General features: G+C 51.9%; 1 protein-coding gene across 1 annotated transcript in view; it reads right to left on the bottom strand.

Annotated features, from left to right (window-relative positions):
* Positions 1 to 18932, bottom strand: part of SLIT3 (slit guidance ligand 3) — a 585386-nt gene that overhangs the window by 68154 nt on the left and 498300 nt on the right. The window contains exons 15-18 of the mRNA XM_045792074.2: positions 10317 to 10467; positions 9289 to 9363; positions 2258 to 2401; positions 1371 to 1514 (exon numbers count right to left, since the gene is read on the bottom strand). Of these exons, the coding sequence (XP_045648030.1) occupies positions 1371 to 1514; positions 2258 to 2401; positions 9289 to 9363; positions 10317 to 10467 (514 nt within the window). The remainder of the gene's footprint in view (positions 1 to 1370; positions 1515 to 2257; positions 2402 to 9288; positions 9364 to 10316; positions 10468 to 18932) is intronic.

Raw genomic sequence — 18932 nt, 5'->3', positions numbered from 1 at the left:
GTCAAGCAGAGGAAGACAATTATCATATGGTTTCACTCATTTATGGAACATAAGACATAGCAGGGAGATCGATAGGAGAAGGAAGGAAAGAATGAAGGGGGGTAAACAGAAGGGGGAATGAACCATGAGAGACTATGGACTCTGGGAAACAAACTGAGGGCTTCAGAGGGGAGGGGGTAGGGGATTGGGATAGGCCGGTGATGCGTAGTAAGGAGGACACACATTGCATGTAGCACTGGGTGTTATACGCAAATAATGAATAATGGAACTTTACGTCAAAAACTGGGGATGTACTGTATGGTGACTAACATAATATAATAAAAAATTATTATTCAAAACAAAACAAAACAAAAAAACACAAAGAGTCATTGGGGAAGGAAGAGAGAAGAATGGACCAGCAACTAAGGTTAACGGAGCCACGTGGAAGTATTATGTGCAATCATAAAGGCTAACGTGTGTTGAGTACTTTCTATATCTCAGGCCCCTCCTGTGCGTTTTATAAATATTAATGGATTCAATCCTCATAACAATCCTATGAGATGGATTATAAAGAAGGAACAATTGAAACATGGAGAGATGAAGTAACTTCCAAGGTCACACAGCTAATAAGAGGTAAAGCCAGGGTTTGAACCCAGGAAATTTGCTCTAGAGCCCATCACTTTACTACTCTAAAGCCTCCCTTACCAATACACTGAATTATCTGCGCAGGAGCGCTCATTTAGGTGTCCAGAAGGCCAGGTTCTAATTCTGGTTCTGACACACGTATTTAAGCGGCCAGTGACATCATTTAAAACCCTCTGTGGGATCATGTCACTGGTCTGCTTAAAACCTTCAGTGGCTTCCTGACATGTTTTGGATGAAGACTAAAATAGTCCATGGCAGGCCTATAGGCTGGCCCTGGCCTCCCTCCTGCCTTGCCTTAGACCTCATCCTTGCTTACTATGTGTTATGACCACGTTGGACTTTGCTCAGTTTCGCCCATCTGCTCTGCAAAAACTCACCACAGGGCGTTTGCACATGTTCTTCCGATAGACAGAAATGCACTTCCTACTTTCTTGAACAAGCTAACTCCCACTCACCTTCCAGAACACAGCTCCAGTGTTCTCTGACCAAGCCTATGTTGGGCTTTCATATCACTGTGGACCTCCCTTCTGCGGTAATTCACTATGCTGTGAGCTGCAGGAAGGAGGGACTGTTCTGTGAATCCTTAGCACCTAGATGGTGCCTGACACATGGAGGGAGCCCAGCAAATGGTTATTAAGTTGACAGATGGGTAGGTGACCTTGGCCAAACATAGTAGGGAGCTGCCAGGGGAGAGGTGTGCAGGGGAGGAGCCCAGAGTCAGTGTGCAGTGGCCCAGGAGGACTTACATGGTAGACAGGGAGACAAGGGTGGTGAAGGCTCCAGGGGTGATGGTGGTGATCCGATTGTCATAGAGGGACAGCAGCCTCACTGAACTCAGGCCAGCAAACGTGTCATTGCTCACACAGTTGATCAGGTTACTCCTCAGCATCCTGCAAGGAGAGGGGTGGGGATGAGAGAGCACAGGTGTGATTGTCTCCCCACCACATAGCCACAGGGCGTGTGCACGTGTGTGTGTGTGTGTGTGTGTGTGTGTGTGTGTGTGTAGGTGGGATGCTTTTGCCAACTCCAGGCCCGGACCAGTCGTGCTGCTGAGGTTTGTTCTCGGACAGCAGGGTGTGGGGCCCACCGCGGCTACCTCTGAACGTGTGTGTACACTCTTGTCTGCGCAGCCTTTACGTCCAGGAAACACGGGCGTCAGGGGTGCCTGTGGGTACGCGTGAATACTGTGTGGCGGTCAGTGTCTGCATGGATATTTCCGGGAGGACAGAGGAGAGTGGAGACGTGGCTGTGGGCCGTCAGCTCGTGTGTGTGCTTGTGTGTGTATGTGCTTATCTGCATGCTGCCTGTGTGTCATTTTTATGTACATGTGTCTACGTCTAAGTGGGTACGTGTGTGTGCCTCTCTCAGCACATTTCCAGCATCAATATAGCTACGTGTACACATTGGGGCAAGTACCTTTCAGTGTGTGTGCCGGGGGTGCTGAGCATGCTAAGTTCTTTCCCATCGAGCGCTGGGAAATGCCTAGCGCCTCTCTGGCTCCAGGAAGGAAGGCACTCAGCTTGTCAGGACAGGACCCAGGCTCAGGAGCTGCCTGCCAGCCTTTGTAATCCCCGTCTGATGGCCCTGCCGTCCCACCTCCTCGCAGGCCTTGGCCCAGGCTCCAGGCACTCACAGGGTCTTGAGGCTGCTGAGGCCCCGGAACATGCGTCCATGCAGCGTTTCCAGCTGGTTCCCGGTCAGCATCAGCTCTTGCACGCTGGCCGCTCCATCGAAGGCACCCTCTCTCACCTCCTTGATCTTATTGTTACTCAGGTTTCTAGAAGGAGGGGACAGAGTGGGTCAGGATACAGACAGGGAATCATGAGCCCTGCAGCCAGGGGGGACTCTCCGGTGCCCCTAGACCAAGGACAGGATGGAGGGGCTCCCTGATGTTTGGTCTTCAGCACCTGTGGCTGTGGAGCAGGGACCTCAGTCCCTCACGGTTGGGGCCACATGCAGCCTGACGTCTTTTCAGGGTGATCCTTATTTCTGAGCCCCAGGTACGGGCACATGTAAAATGGCGATTCTCAAACTGCTTTTCTCCCTTCAACAGAGATTCTCCCCAAGCAGTGCTTCTCAGGGAAGGCCGGAGAAAAATATAAAACATGCCCTCTGCGGGAGTGGGCCGTTTGTAGAGCCTCCGGCTCGACCGTTGAGACCCTTGGTATGAACGGACACGTTCTAGTGACTACTTTCTGAGCACTTATTATGCGTTAAATTCCACATGAGGGGTCTGGCCCACAGAATCACATCGAAGCCTTAAAACAATGCCGATCAGAAGAGCATGACGTGTAGTATCGTTGTCTCATTTTATGGATGAGGTGACTGAGGCTCAAAGACTTTAACTTGCCCAGAGTCACACAGCTGCTAGAACTGGGATTGAGGTCAGGCTTTCTGGGCATCAGAAGTCCTCCGGTGAGCTGCCGCTTTCCTAAGTCAATGTTCCTTTGGTGGTGTGGACACTCACACCCTTCTGTTACTACTTCGCAGAATTCAGGGCTTGGGATATTGCATTTTCTAACAGCTAGGTCCTACCAGGCCTTGCGGGTCACCCTTTCTGATTCTGCCCGAGTTCCAAGAAGGCCTTTCCCTCGTGGTGCCTGATCACAACACGCCAGGCCTCCCGAGAGCTCCTGCAGGGCCACCGGTGCTGTGAGTTCCCCAGGGCGCTCCTTGGCGGGAAGCCTCCGTGGACCACCCAAACGGTCAGTCCTGAAATGCACCCCAGGCAGGATGGATGGAGTGGAAAGTGGTGGTGTTTATACAAACTGGGGGAAGTATCCAGTCTCCCGAGCAAAGAGCCTGTCCGTGCCTTGCACAGGGAATGGTGTTCTGCGAACGGCGAAACCTGCAGGTGTAGACGGAGCCTGCTAACCCTCTAAGCACACTGAGGATGTTAGGACCCAGGGCTCACCAGAGATGGACAGGCTGGCCCATTGTACTGCTGGGAAGAAGAGAGGTGAGGGTGCGGTGCCAGGTCCTGGATCACCACACTGAACCCCTGGTGCTTTTGCTTCTCTCATGCACCCGCCTGGCGCAGCTTTGGGCTGACCCATGGCAACCCAGGCGGTGAAGCTTCCCTCAGCAACTGGCTCAGAGCAACAACGGAACCGGGCACCCATGGGCTCGACGCCAGCTTGTTGCCTCCTTCCCAGGTAGGGCCTGGGCCTGCAAGGCATGGCAGTGCCCACACCTGTGTGCCTCGTCTGCACCCTCAGCACTCCTGTCATGTCCCTGCTCTCCTCCCCATTCTGTCCTGCCAAGGAAACAGGAGCAATACTGATCAGCATCCTTCCCCCAAGGTCTGAGAGAGTTGGGAGACTCTCTCACTGGATTTCTGCCCCCCACCCTTGCTGGCTCTCCTTAAACTCACCCGTTTTTTTTTTGTTTTTTGTTTTTGTTTTTTTTTAATAAATCCTGGTAGTCCTGGTCTGGGATAACCCAGGAATGAAGGTAATGCACAGGGGAGACTGCAAATTACCCCCAAATTAGACGCGGGAGGAGAGATAAAGGCTCTCCCAGTAGCTATAACTCATATGAATGTCGGAGGAGCAGGATTTTGCTCGAGAGAGTTAGGCTCCTTGGGGAATTAAAGTACACTGCGTGGGCAATGAAGATGAGTTAAAGCAGCCATGAAGGGGGAGGGCTCCCATTTCCTGACATCTGTTTCTTCAAATGAGCAAAATTAACATCACATTACTGTAAGGTTTGTGAATTGGATTTCCTCAGGCTGGGAGAATGGAAAACATAAGGAGAGCAAAAAAGGAGGGGATAGAATTTTCCAGAAGACCAGGCTGAGGCTGTCTCTCCATTCATCAAAGTGCTGCTCAAAACTCCGGGCAGCTTGGTGCAAGCACTCCACGCAAAACGAGGGCATCGGGCTTTTGTAGAAGCTCTGTCTTACTCTCAGAGCGCTATCTTCCTGAAGACGCCCCAGATCCCAGGAACCCCAAAATATGAAACCAGGACCATTCAGGAGGCCTCTCTCTATTTTTGTCTCTACAGACGCACCTGAAGGAATATGGCTTCATCCTGGCTTTGACTCTGATGAGGATAGGGTCTTACACTCGAAAGGGCCCAGCCGTGGAAGCTCCCACGCAGGCTCAGGGGGCAGTTCAGAGGGGCAGCGCCACGACAAACCCCGTGTGTGTCCCCCACTGCCTCTGCTGGCTGCTGGCTGTCCCAAGAAACAACGAGGCTGGGGATTTGTCTGGCTTCCCCTGGAAAGCCTGAGTCTGAGGAGGCAAGCCTGGGCTTCTTCTCGCTCATGGCTTGTAAGACAGCCCAGGCACTCTGGCAACAGGGAGGCATCTGCGATCCTGTTTAAAGCCCCGTCCCAGATGAAAATGTAATGGGGAGAGAGCTAAGTGGATTTTGTTCTAGAAACGGAGGATACTGGGTCATCATGGAGCAAGCACTCTGGCATGCTGTCAGGTGAGGAAGGTCCTGTCTACCCTTTTTATGACCCTCTCCCTCCCCGAGGTGGAAATTCTATTTCAAGCTGGGGTTGCAAGCTCAAACGTCCACAGGGTCCAGGCTGGTGACTTAATTCAGGAAGCAGGTCTGGGGGGATAGCACAGTCCACAAGCCCAGTGACCAAAAAAGCACATGGCCTATTTAAGGGGGGCAGCTCCTCCTTGCTTCAGCTTAACTGGAGCCATTTGGCCCCATTTTGCCAGACCTTCTGATTTTCCAAAAGATGCCAGAAATTTGGATTTTTTTTTTTTCCGTGAGCACTCCTGATTTTTCAAAGTGGGCAACTAATTCTTACTAAAAACACAACTACCGCGAACAAATTCGCCCGTGTATACTGATTTTGGTTAGAGGGCTGCCAGGTTTCAGCCTGTGCCTGAGATCCTCCTTCAGTGTAGGAACTAACCTAGACGTCTGCCTGGGAGAGGTCATAGCCACAGTCTGAATGTGACGTCATTTGAAAAGTTGCCCCAAGTTACCATAGTACTAATGATCCTTTCGGGGAATGGCTCATACATTTTGTGGGGGAGGGCGTCCCTCAGTACATGTGATACTTCTGGAGATCTCATTATTCCAACAGGACAGGTAAAGGCACAGTAAAGTTTCAACACCTGGCTTCACGCTCACCCTCCTCGGCCCCTGCGCCCGGTCAGGGTAAAGTCAAGAGCATAACCTCAGGGCCCTGACTTCACAGTCCTTGAGGAAGCTTAGCAGATTTGGACACTTTAACCTTACCCTGATCCAGTTGGCCCACCACTTCTATGGGGGTGTAGGGACAGTGATGGGTCCCAGGTAAGACCCTTTACTTAACAATAAGAGCAGCCATCAAGTTCTTTTAAATAAGTGGTTGTAGCTGGTGGCCTTTGGGACCAGATCTGCTCCCTCGGGTCATTTGCTCGGTTGGCTAGTACTACGAATGTGAATTTCTGCACACATACATGTGCACACACGTGCAATTACTGCCTTCAGATCGTGCGTGCGTTCCCCAGCGGATCTGCACGGCTACCACTCCTGGCTCTGCGGCTTGATCTTTAATCTCGGATAACTTACTTAACTCTCTGTGTTTTAGCTTCCTTATTTGTAAAATGAAACAATCTCAAAGCTTTTTGTTTTTCTTGGTGAGAATTACATGAATTAATATCAGTACGGTCTGGCACGGACTGACGTGTCTAGCAACCGTTAGTGACTAGCTATTATTATTATTATTATTATTATTATTAATTATTAATTATCACCATGCACCAAGCTCCTTTCCACATCTGTGCTACTCTCTGGATCTTGAAAGTATCTGAACCTGCAAATCCTGTTTTAAATATATAACTAGCTACCCTGGGTCACTCAGCCCAGATGTGCTCCTCTGTCTTCCAGCACGTTTTCATCCCAGGCCCACAATCAGCGGCATGTGTTTCATCGACGTCGTCAGCCTTATTTCTCTCTACCAATCCAAACCACGTAACGAAGGCTCAACAATGCTAAGGACATTCCTAGGGTCCCACAGCAGGAGGGGGATAGAGCTGAACTCAGAACAAATGTGGGTCTGTTCTTTGCCTGCACCCTGGATTTCCAGCTGCTGCAGGGAACGTTCGGCAGCCCAGACCTTCACTCTAGCACAGCAAACGCTGGGACAAACCCGGCGACCTTCACCTCTTTCGCAAGAACTGGGTGTGTTTTGCCACAGTCCCCACCACTCTCTTGTGGCTTGGATGCTGAGGCTGGGAGTTGGTGGTCACTTATCACTGGGTTTGTGTTGTTTTTCTTGGTGCACAGAAACGGCTCTCTATTCTCCTGTCCCTGTCACGAGGGGGAGGATGAGAGAGAGACTCGAAGTATGTGAGTTTCACCTTTCACGGGGGGTAGCGTCTCTCTACGGAAGCAAGGACTACTTCATCCTGCTTACTATGCAGGTATGTGCTTGGCCAGCCTGACTCATTTTAATACCTGCCTTCTCTCCATACACATGGAACTTTCTGTTTTGAGGTTTAAAACAATATGCATTTCTCAGGATTGAATTAGGACATTTCCTTGCAGGTGATGGGTGATGTCTATGACCGGTTTCTGAAGCTTGACCACACAGATGGCCACAATCCTCACCAGGACCCATGTGTGTCCCTCTCTCCTCTGTCCCTTCAGAGTGCTCTCTCCTGCTCCCGGTTACAGAGCAGTCACTGAGGCCATGGGCAAGGTGGTGGCTATGGGCAGGGAGAGAGGGAGGTGCAGCACAGGGCAGGGGAAGGTCTTTCTCCTTCTTGTCTGCAGGGGACTGATGGGTGGAAGAGTGGAGAACATGACCAAAAATAAAGGTTTACAGTCAGTTCTCATTATTCACGGTAGTTATGGTCTACAAAGTCATGGGGAAAACTGAATTAGGAAATGCCGAACCACGGCTCCTAGGAGAAACACAGGGTTAGGTTCCTGCGAGCCTCTGGTCACATTTTTATCAGCTGATCAATACATAACCTTGTCCGATGTGTGTTTCTGTTTAAAGACATCTTATTTAATATATGTGGTTGATTTATTCCCATGGCACTCACAGCCTGTAGCACCATTACTCGTGTCTAAACAAAGCTATGTAACGCACGTGTTTTCTCCATGAGGCACATCGCAGCCTTCTTGTGCTTCGGAAGGCTAGACGGCCCAGCAGCACTATGCATCGGGGCCATTTAAACAGCAAAATCACCGAAATGCATAAACATGCAAAATAGATGTGGTCCCAAACATACTGTGAAAAGGACACTTGTTTACAGTCTGAGAGCTAAAACAAGAAATCAGAGCACGGCCTTGTTCGGTATCAGCTGAGAACAGGCCTGCGGGACGACTCAAATTTTCTGCTGTTTTGTCCGTGTCTACAAATGAGCATGAAAGCACTGTGAATACTGATTTTGAGATTACAAAGAAGTTTCAGCGAATAAGTCAATTAGCAAATATGGGATTTGTGAAGAATGAGGCTTGACTGTATTTCCTTTGTTCCAGAGGCGAACCCCACTCTGAGGCCAGGAGGCGTGGAGTCTGGGGTGGGAGCAGGGAGAGGGGCCGAGGAGAAGGGAGTCGGAGGGTGGAGAGCCCCTGTCCGTGCTGGTACCTCTGTGAGGGCTCTCGGGAAGGGAAGATGAGTGGAAGCAGGATGAACTGCACACTGGTGTGATTACGGATGAACCCAAGTCATCGGCTGTGTGGTCTTAGAGAAGCCCTGCCGTCTTCCTCACCACATGAAGGGGAGTGTGAGGCCAGCACCAGGCAGTGTCCAAGGATTACACGAGATAATGTGCACGAGGCAGGGAATGAGGCCTCTGGACCAGGACAAATGCTCCCTTAGCTCAGCCACAGTATTCTTGTTTGGCCCAAACTTGGAGTCAGGGAGAGGGTTATGAGGACAGGCAGCGTTGGCACTGGAGAAGCCAATGGAAGCACGTGGGCCCTTTGCCTAAGGTCAGGCTCTGGTCAGGCCCGGGGACACCTAGACTGAAACCCAGTGTGCAAGACATCTACCATTTCCACTCTAATGTGCCTCACCGACACAGGAGCCTGTAGAGGCCGTCTAAAAACAGAACTTTTATTGTCACCTTGTAAAAGTCTAAGTGACACGTACCCTAGATTCCTGTGTCCCATTGCTGGTCCTCACCTGAGTTCCTCTTGCCACCCCTTGCGGTAGACGCTGGGTGTGGAGGGTCAGGACAAGCAGAGGGCACCTGCGTGAGGGTTGGGCTGGTGCCGAGTGCACGCTCTGCACGGTACTTGGCAGTTTAAAAGCAGTGAAGTTTGGGGCACCTGCGTGGCTCAGTCGGTTAAGCACCTGCCTTCATGACTCAGGTCAGGATCTCAGGGTCCTGGGGTCGAGCCCCACATCAGGCTCCCTGCTCAGCGGGGAGTCTGCTTCTCCTTCACCCTCTGCCTCTCCCCCCCTCCCCTGCTTGTGCTCGCTCTTGCTCTCTCTCAAATAAATAACATCTTCATTAAAAAAAAAAAAAACAACCTAAACAGTGAAGTTTCATTTTGGTCTATCTTTGTATGGCTGTGCCTTACTGTTCTGCTTCCAGATACACGCCGGTAGTAGGGGCAGAGGCTAGGAGGGGTTGGGGCAGAGGGTGAGGGAGCCGCCGATGCCCTGGCATTCCCCTGGCATTCGCTCTAGTCTCTAGCACAGACCCTGGCCAGGGCCTGGAGGCTGCTGCCAAGTGCCCGAGGCTGACTTACATTTTCCGCAGGTTGGGCAACTTCTTGAAGATACCAGTGGCCTCGAGAACAGATATCTCATTGTCGTTCAGTCGCCTACATGGGAAACAAGCCGATGAGGTGGTGGGTTAGCCGGGGATGGGGGCGCCTCCTCCGCCGCCCTCCATGGGACCCTCCCCAGCTCCCCCATGGCCTGAGCTGAGTTGCCACCTGGCCCTCACATTCAGCCAAGGTCAGTGGAGCCAGGGAAAACTCAGGGAGGGCACGAGGGCCCAGAAGGCTGTGCCTGGCCACGTGCTACCACAATATGTAAAGTCAACGAGAACGCTAACATGAACACCACTAATAATGAAGACCACCGTCATTTACGCAGGGCTCAGTCCATGCATGAGTCAGGACGGATTCCGTGCTTGCATTCTCTTGCTTGATCTCAAAGCCCTAGGAGGTAGGTACCATCCCCTCCACTTTACAGCTAAGAATCGGACACTGCGGTCTGAGAAGCAATTGGCCCGATGAGAGGAAAATCAAGACCGGAGTCACACGTAGGTCTGTCCGTGCTGCACAGGTCACGCCCTCACCCCTACCAGGCGGGAGCTCTTTAGCTCTTCTTCTCCTGGACAAGCCAGCACACCCTTTTGTTAGCATGCATCATTGGAGACTCAGATATATCTCATCATTCTAGTGTTTTCTCGACTTTGGCCATTATTTACTAACCATCTTTCTGTTGTAGAGCAAGCTTCATAAGGACCTGGAAGGACTGTCTGCGTTGTGCACCGTGGAAGCTGGTGGGCCTAGCGGGCAGCGCCTGGCTCACGGGGGGTGTTCAGAAAATATATGTAGAATGGATTAATGGTTTTTATTTTTGAGGAAGCTGCTCCCGGCAGTGGGAGGCGGGGAGGAATGCCTAGGTGTCTATATTCTCCGCTGAGGACGTGGAGGCCAGCCAAGGAGCATCCGTATGACTGAGCCGGGAGGGGCTGCCTCCCAGAGACCCTGCTCCGGCTGGCTCGGGGTGACTGGGTGCGTGCGGCTGCGTAGGTAGTACTTACAGGTCAGTGACGTATTCGGGGAGGTGGCTTGGGATGCGGGCCAGCTTCTGGTTGGAGCAGTCCACGATGGTACCCTCACAGCGGCAGCTCTCAGGGCACACGAGGTCCATGAAGCAGGCACTGCTGAACCTGCTGCGGTAATCCTCTGAGCCTGGGCAGGGCCAAAGACGGCAGTCAGCATCACCGGGGCTCCCGGCCTGGGCCAAGGTCGCGGGGCTTGGGGCGGGGAGACCCGTGGGGGGCCCAGGGACAGACACAGCCCGATTTCATTTGCGGCCACCTTGCTGGTGCCCTCCCCGCCCCCGCCTCCCACTTTCCACCTGGTCTTTGTCATTCATCATTTGAGTCCTCGGGAAACCAGGCTCAAGCTCTGTAGGCTCTTAAGCTTTGGTGGGCCATGGGCCTTTTCGAGAAGCTGACGCAGTTACATTCTCCTCAGAGAAATGCTCTAGGTGCATGTGTACAGAATTCGGGCTACGGTTTGGGGTGGAGAGTACTTAGTCCGTGATGCCCATCATCTGTGGACCCTCTAAATGTTCATGAAAATCCATGAGATTTCAGTGGTGTTTTGATGGGAGCTGTGTCAGGGCGGGGATGAGGTCAGGGAAGAGGGTCACAAACTCAGTTCTCCTCAAGCAGGTAACGAAACAACAAAGGAGACCCAGCATATGGTGGTCAGCGACCACTGACACCAGGCTTCAGCACGGGGAAGACAATAACGAGGGCTGGGGACCTGGAGAATTGGAATCCACGGACCTAAATGCTTGGGAATTTGGCCCAGGGTTGCCTGATAATCCTCTTTAAAACCAATAATAGCAATAAATTAACATTTAAAAACTGTCAAGACAAGCACAACTCTCGTGAGGGTCCAAATGTTCTGCCCGCTCTTTGAGAATAAGCTCGGTTTAGCTATGGTGAAAGGCCAGTTCTGATGAGCTAAAAGTGGCTGGCACTAAGATTTATTTTGTTGACATCAAGTCTCTCCTGAGGTTGCAGAGTAACAGCAAGATGAGCAACATGTGACGTCTCGGGAGATGCCCTGGGTGCTGCTTTACCGCTTAGAAACGATCCCTGGGCACCCGGGCCAACCTCGTGAGCCCAGCAATCACAGCGGCGGTCGCTGGGGAAGCCCTGGTTCTCCCCAGCTAGTTGACGGGGGTCAGCATGTCATTAGCGCCGTGCTAGGTACAAAACACAGGCGTGGTCCATGTTTGTCCAGTGCGTGAGCCGGGTGCTGCTAGCACATCAGCTGTCCCATATGGGAGTGGTCCTGAAATGTTTCGGAGAACGGGAGCATCACGGGGTTGCAAACGGTGAGGCAGACCTTGGCGATCTTACCCACATTAGGGACAGTGTGAGGCACCAGCGGGACAGCAGCGTTAGCTGTACTGCATTTGTCAAGGTCCCTCCACATGGAAAATGGGGTCTAGGACTTGCCCGTCTCACGGGGATGGTTGTGCAAATGCAAGGAAGAGCGAGGCAGTGGAGAGGCTCTGGGGAAGGGAAAAGAGCTGCACGAATATTTGCGATCCTACTACTATTATTTTCCAGAACCTAGCAGAACATTTGGCATATCAGAGGCCTCTAAAATATTCATGTAGCTAGCGATAATAGCGGACTTTTACAGAGCACGGACCATGAGCCAGGCACTATTCTTCACGCTTCAGATGGGGGAGCCCATTTAATCCTTGCAACACTCGGAGATTATTGTGACTCCATTTTATAGATGAGAAGACTGAGGCCCTTGGGTCAGTTGGTACACCACACAGGGACGAACCCAGGTAGGCGGATGCCAGGGCTGTGTGACTGATACTAAGCTTTTCCTGCAGATGCGTTTTGACAAAACCTTTATCCCAGTCTTTCCAGAACTGGTCATAGAGTCCAACTTGGCCGAGGTAGACTGAACAGCACTTTCCTGCGGGGGGCTAAGGGAGGCAGGGAGTAGCCATTTTCCATGCTCGTGGTTTCCTACCCCTCACCTTATCAACCTACACTAATCCCTGATTGCAGATGAACTTGGTGGTCTCTGATTCTGAAGTGAGACCTTCTCTGGAAGGCAGGGGATCAGAGGCCTGGACCTGTCTCTTTTCCCTCTCTGGTCCCTCCCCGCCCCCCTCCTTCATCCCACCGTCCACCGCCAGGCTTGTGCAAGCAAAATCAGTGCACGTATCCCCGCAGTTACTTGGGCTGCTTCCTAATCCAATGCATTATGCAAATCTCTTGCCCTTGGCTTGCCAGCCTCCGTCCCACTGAATAACTCTGACCCGGGCCATCTTCCTCCAGACACATCGGCATGCTGAGTCCTGGGTGAATTTCATTTTGCAAACCCTGCTAAATGACAATCCTCTCTTGTTCCCCACCAATGGTTCTACACGGTGATGGCGTGGAGGGACGCTCTGTACACATGAATATACTTTTCCTTCAGAAGTTGTCTACAATGGAATCCTTGCAAAGTGGACGAACCCTGAGCACTGATCAAATGCCTTTGAAAGACAGGAGGGAGCACGCTTTGCTCTTGAACACCATGAGCCTGAAGATGATTACACCAGCCGGGCTGTGGCCGGGGACTGCCACCGATTAAATGCGTTTTCGTTTTAATCAAGGTGAGAGCGTCTGTAGTTAGCAGGAATCGCTCTCTGTAGTATAGTTAGATTATAGCTGGTGGACCTCTGCGATGGAACTGCTGACCCATTTTAATGAAATGATTTTGCAATTAGATTCGATGGACTAATCTGTTCTTTCCCGCATTCCCCCCCTGCTGTTTTTGTTATTGCCCTGGTTTGTAATAACGAGGGGGTCGGAGTGTGATATTTTATAGGAGTGGGAGCCAGAAATGTTAATAACAGCGTTCGCACAGAACCCAAAGAGTTCCTTCCCCGGTCAGAGCCAGCCTGAAATGCCACCCCCAGCACTTCATATTTCATTACTGAAACTACCCAGGGTTTCTCGGAGCCATTTGTTATGCCTAATGCTCATAACTACCCAAAAGTATTTTTAACTTTTCCAGAGCTTTAAAAGTCAATTTCAATCTCAGTGCATATTTGTCACTGCCAGAAATACTTAGTAGGAGGGGAGTAACTGTATAGGCCACTGCTTCTTCTCTTTGGGGCGAGTTCAGACAGTGGAGATCTCGGAGGACTTGAAGAAGGGCTATAAAACAAAACGAGGGCTGAAGCGGGTCATGGGAGAGCTGATGTCATCTGGCACCTCGCCGCTCCTGCCCCTGTAACCCTCCTCCCTTTTTGTGGGCAGCTCAGAACGACGACACTTGGTACACGATCACAGAGAAGCTTTAATAGACCAGGGGGTGGAAATCCACAGCAACGCGATTTTATTACGAATCCCTGCCCTATGGCCACTTTCCAGAAGAGAACATCTTTAACATTTGGATGGTCATGGGATTGGGGCAGGTAGGGAGTCACAGCTCCCATTCTTTGGATGGGCTGGCTGCAGGCGCCAGGGCTGGGCCCAGGATGGCTCCTGTCATTAGCAGTCTGGATTTGCGTCATTCTTTGGCCAACCCGTTTGCTGAATCAAAGTCACAGATTCATTGTTATTTGATGCCCATGGCCCTGCCAGTGCACGTGTCCAGAACTCTCCTCTTCTGCCTCCACTATTCCTAACATGGGTGGGATGAAAGGAGGAAAGGAGCAGAAAGAGGAACTGGGGTGGGGGTGGGGGAGTTCATCAGCTTGAAGAGAGAGTCACATGGACCAGCAAAGGGTCGTAAGTAATGAATGGAATCCAGAGAACATTGCTAGGCACGCAGTTATCCACTCATGGGCAAAGGCTGGGGGATTAGACACCAGTGGCTGGAAAATGTCAACTGTTTTACTAGGAGTTTGGTGATCAGTTGGGCAGACAGCTGTCCTCGGAAACTAAAGCTATCCCCATCAGAGTCTATTAAGAATGAAGCCACCTGCCTGAAAGCAGAGGGAAAGGCCCCTGGCCTGTGGCTGGGCACTGCCTGGTCACAAGCCTGCCACTGCAGAACTAGGGAGGTGCCCAGGAAGGTGCCATCGTGGACCCACTCCAGAGGCCCAGCCCCTGGCCTGGTGGGGGCAGCGCTGAGCACTCAGATGCCCTCCCTGTTCAGGATAGGGGATTGCTCCAGGCTCGAGGATTTGTTCTGTACCAGACTCATCTTGGTATATCCATGCTGGAGGGAGGAGCCATTTAAAAGGTGCTGCATGCTCGCTTGCTTACTCAAGTTTTTTTCTATTAACAGAAGCAGGCTTGAAAGGGAGTGGTAAATTTTTTTTTCCTACTCCCTGTCAATTCAAGTCAACCCTATCATTCTTTTCCATCTTATAATTCAAGGCAACGGGTCTGTTGATAGCTGGGAAGGCTGAGTATTAGAGGTGGAGAGAGCAGCCATCTGACCCTGGACAAGTTAGTTAACCTCTCTGACTTGATATCCTCATCTGTGAAATGGGCCTTATAAGGTCGTTCTAAAAATTAAAGAAGGTAATGATGGAAATAGTTCAATGCCTGACCTATAGTAAGCAGTATATGGTGAAAGCATCCAGAGAGGCAAACAGGACTCTTTGTTACTCAGCAACGGCTGGGCCCTGGCTCTGAGGGGTGACCTGAGGGAGAGGAGACAGTGAGTGTCATACATCATCATGGGAGAGGCCAGGGTTTGGTTCCCACCATGGGTCTCTCTCATCTGGGACGAGAGACACAGACTCCATGGCATGAACCAAAAACAATCTTCTAGTGACACTGGGCCTAGGATTTACCAAGAAACAAACAGAATGGGAGATGCCTAGATCCCTTTTTTATTATCAGAGACAGCTGGTTTCTGCACAGCCCTCACGGGGCACTGAGCGAGCACCGCGTGAGGAGCCCAGCACCTAAGCCACCATGTTAACTCTTCTTGGAAGGTAAAGGACACGGACTGGACTTTAGGCTACACAGGAGGTTGGGGGGGGGGGGACTAGGGCCAACGTACTTATGAGGAGTGGGGGTTGGGTTCAGAAAGAGCCGCAGGTTAAATCCAAAGTCTCAGGCTCAAGGCACTTTCCCCCATTCTCATGCTCACATTCATCCCCAAGGCTTCCGGTAAAGATGGTGGGTAGGGAGTGGGTCACAAACACTATGACCTTTGTGTTAACTACCACTTGGGAAAATGACCTTGCACTGGGACCCTGCCATGAAACGATGGGGCATATGCCATCAGTGTACCCGTTCTCTCTGAACAGAAGAGCTTTGACCTAGCTACCTTACCCCTCGGCTGGCATCCAGTGTAGATCTGGGGGATGACGACTCCATCTGGGGTAGGAAATGTGGATATAGATCTTAGCGTGTCCCCAGTGTGCTTCTCCATACCCACTGCAGCCCATATCTGCTACCGGAAGGTGGAGGTGCTCTGGGAACCCCTCGAGACTCCCCCCCCCACGCCCCCACAGCCTTTGTGAGGCTAGACCGGGGAGGTGGGTCTGGCAGGTGGTGGGCTGCGGTGCTCCAGAGCAGAGAAGAGGTGTCCAGCGGTGGTGGCGGTGGTGGCGGGCCATGCTGCAGGAGAGCGCGGTGCTTTCCGCGGTGCTTGACAGAACCATGTTCCGTTTCCATCGTTCCACCACATGGTTAGATCAAGCACAAAGGAAAGCCCCGCGGCGACTGGTCAGAGTCAAGGTCAGGAAGCAGCGTCAGAGAGAGGACAGGAGCGCTCAGAGGAAGCAGCGTGGAGAAGCGGAAGCCGGAGCAGGCCCCCACTGAGCGTGATTAGTACCAGGAGCAGGGTTCCACAGGAACACTTCCGAAGACAGGAGCCCCACCGCCCTGTACCCCATCCCAGGGGAGATAGGAGAGGGGGAGAAGACCGGGTGGGAGACTGTTAGATACCCCGACGCAGGAGTATTAGGGCGCAATGGAGCCTTCCCAAGGGAATTACGACTGCAGCGATCTCTGGTCACATCACAGGCCTGCACGAACCTCTAAATCCCACTCAGTCATACCATCGAGCTGCCAAGACACCAAACTTCGCAGAAGCCTCTTCCGCATGCTCTGCAACCCGCCTGTGCCCACAGCAGGGCCAATCTATAGCAGTCTGATCTCCCAGCCTCTTAAATGAAGACACAAGCCACAGCTTCCGGTGTGCTAACAGAGCTGCAGTGCTCTTCTCTAGGAAAAGCGCCTTTGATATCCCACAACTCAGGAGTCTCCTCAGTGGCCTTCCCGGTGCCCAGAAACCCTCGGCTGACACACATTCATCCAAGATGACTCGAAGTATCGTGGAGGGGGTTATGGCATCAAAAGAAAATACATGACCTTAGCCAGGGAGAAAGATGGGAAAGCCGATGGGGCCCTGGGTTTGGGACTGGGGAACCTACAATCACAACTGTCTGCGAACACGGACTTTCACAGAGGAGGCGACCAGTTCCCACCATGATGAGTGGCCTCTTTCAGACTAAGAGAAGGAAGGAAAGGGGGAAGACACCAGAGTCTAGGGTCCTTCCTGATTTCTAGATCTCCTCCATGGCCGTGAATCATGGCAGTGGGTGGAGGGACCAACAACCAACTCTTTCTGGGTACCGCGGGCCTAGGTGAGGGCGCCCAGTCTCTAGATCCCCATCTGCGATAGATCAGGAGCTGTTTTCATGAACTTCCTCCCGAGCTACTGGGAGGAGATGTGTACATCTTCGAGAGGCCAGAGTCAGGGCCAGGTGACTGGGATCCTCCCTACTCTTGCCCTCTGATAGGAGGGACGGATTCGCTGTTCCTCTACAGTGTGTTTTGGGACAAGATGGTCACAGCATCTCGCCAGTGCATACATAGGTTGTCTGCAATGGTTGGCCAGTTAGTCAAGGTCACGTCACAGCTGCAGATCTGACCTCTCTCAAAGCCCTCCCATCTGAGCGGCTAGAGGTGGTCACTGTAACCTGGGCTCGACCCTGGGCCCAGGCACGCAGGGCTCTGTAACGCTCTGGTTTGGGGACTGCACGTTCTGGTCTGATCGGAGCAGGGAAAACCCATCCCTTTCATGACCCTGCCTCTAAGCCTTGAAACCTTCTCTTTGATTTCCCTCAACAAAAAGAAGTGGAGGGACAAGGGAGAAAATCTTCACAGTACATCGGAAGTCCCGGGTTTCAGATCTCGTCCTGAAAATACTATTCTCTAACCTCAGACAATACTTTTCTGCTGTGCGGGCCTCGATTTCTTCATCTCTAGCAGGGACTGGGCGATCTCTGAGGTCTCTGACTCTGACGCCCTGAGCAGGGTCTTGCCATCTTTGTACGTACTGTGTCACCACCTTCTGTACTTTTCCCTATGAATTTCTTCTTGCTGACAGATCTCCATGCATAAAGGGAGGGGGTGTGATGGAAGACAGGCAGCATCTTCCAACTGCCAAGTGCTCCCTTGGGGATGGGCTTGGGGTCTCAGGCAGCCAGACGGTGCCTTTTCAGGGGGACTTAATCCAATGGTCAGATGACCCCAGAGGGTAGCATTCACCTCTAAGCCGATCTTGCTGCCCAGGGCGGCGGATGCAGCTGATAGAGGCAGACACAGGGCAGCTGGGAGCCAGACGCCCTGCCTAAGGAGGGGCTTTACGCATTGCAGGAGCAGCCCTCAAATTGGCTTCTAATTACATCAGCTGTCTTTGCAATGGGGGTGCTTTTAGGGGAAAGCAAAACGCAGAGTTATTATCTGTCAACTCCAGTATGTGTCACCTGCCCCTCCTTCTTCTGGAGCTTCCTGGAAACACAGAGCTTTAGACCTATGGCTTCGTATCCCCTAAAGCCAAGGCAGGTCTGGGCCCCAGTGTCTGTCACAGTCAAAGCCTTTGATGCTCTCCAGTAGCTCTCTCTACCCCTCCTCCTACATGAAATAATAGCATATAGAATGTTCTATGTCAGGCATCAGCTCTGACGTTCTCTACCTTTATAGGAATAATCTGTTTAGTATAGATTAAGAAAAATTATCTATTAGACAGGGTCAATCCAAGAACCCTGCACTTCTGTTTGTTTTTACAATTTTCAACCACTCCTGCCCTCCATGGGAAAAGCAGCCAGGATCCCTCCCATGCAAAGGTAGGCAGGTAGGGGCAGAGCAAGAGAATGATGCGTTACTGTATCCTAGGTCGGCTTGCTATTTTTTCTCTACTTAGTTCTGTCTGCACCTCCACCTTGCCACCCCTAGTCCCAGCCTGCAGTCATTCGTAGGCACTTGCCAAGATTCAGTCCCTGAGAGATGCCGGTCCTGGGACCCTGGGCTGATTCCACTCCTGCTCTGTCCCCCAAAGTCTTGGCATCAACCTGGAGCCTTGAGATCATGACAGAGGACCAAGGGGCTGGGGTCAGTATGTGGCACCCCATCCTCCTCTGCGTCTTAATGCCACTCTTCTAGGGTACAAGTGCTTGTCAGAGCTAATGAACTCAGCCCTGGACAGACTTGGAGAGGAACAGAGGGGGCAGAGGGGATAAGAGGTGTGCGTTCTGAGAAAGGCGCTAGGGGAGGTCAGTCATGCTTCAGGCGAAACCTCTGGGCTGGGAGCGGGTTTTCCTTCCAGAGATGCAGCCAACCCCAAGAAGGAACTTAAGGAAGGAATTGCAGGGAGTAGGGGTTGGCCTTGAGACTGCAAGAGAGTCACCCAAGCAGTTGGACTGCTTTCCC

This window comes from Ursus americanus, chromosome 15 (genome assembly GCF_024610735.1).
Source record: "Ursus americanus isolate L20-20 chromosome 15, mUrsAme1.1.p, whole genome shotgun sequence".
Lineage (NCBI taxonomy): Eukaryota > Metazoa > Chordata > Mammalia > Carnivora > Ursidae > Ursus > Ursus americanus.
The sequence above is the reverse complement of the archived record's forward strand: the minus strand, read 5'-3'. Positions and strand labels throughout refer to the sequence as shown.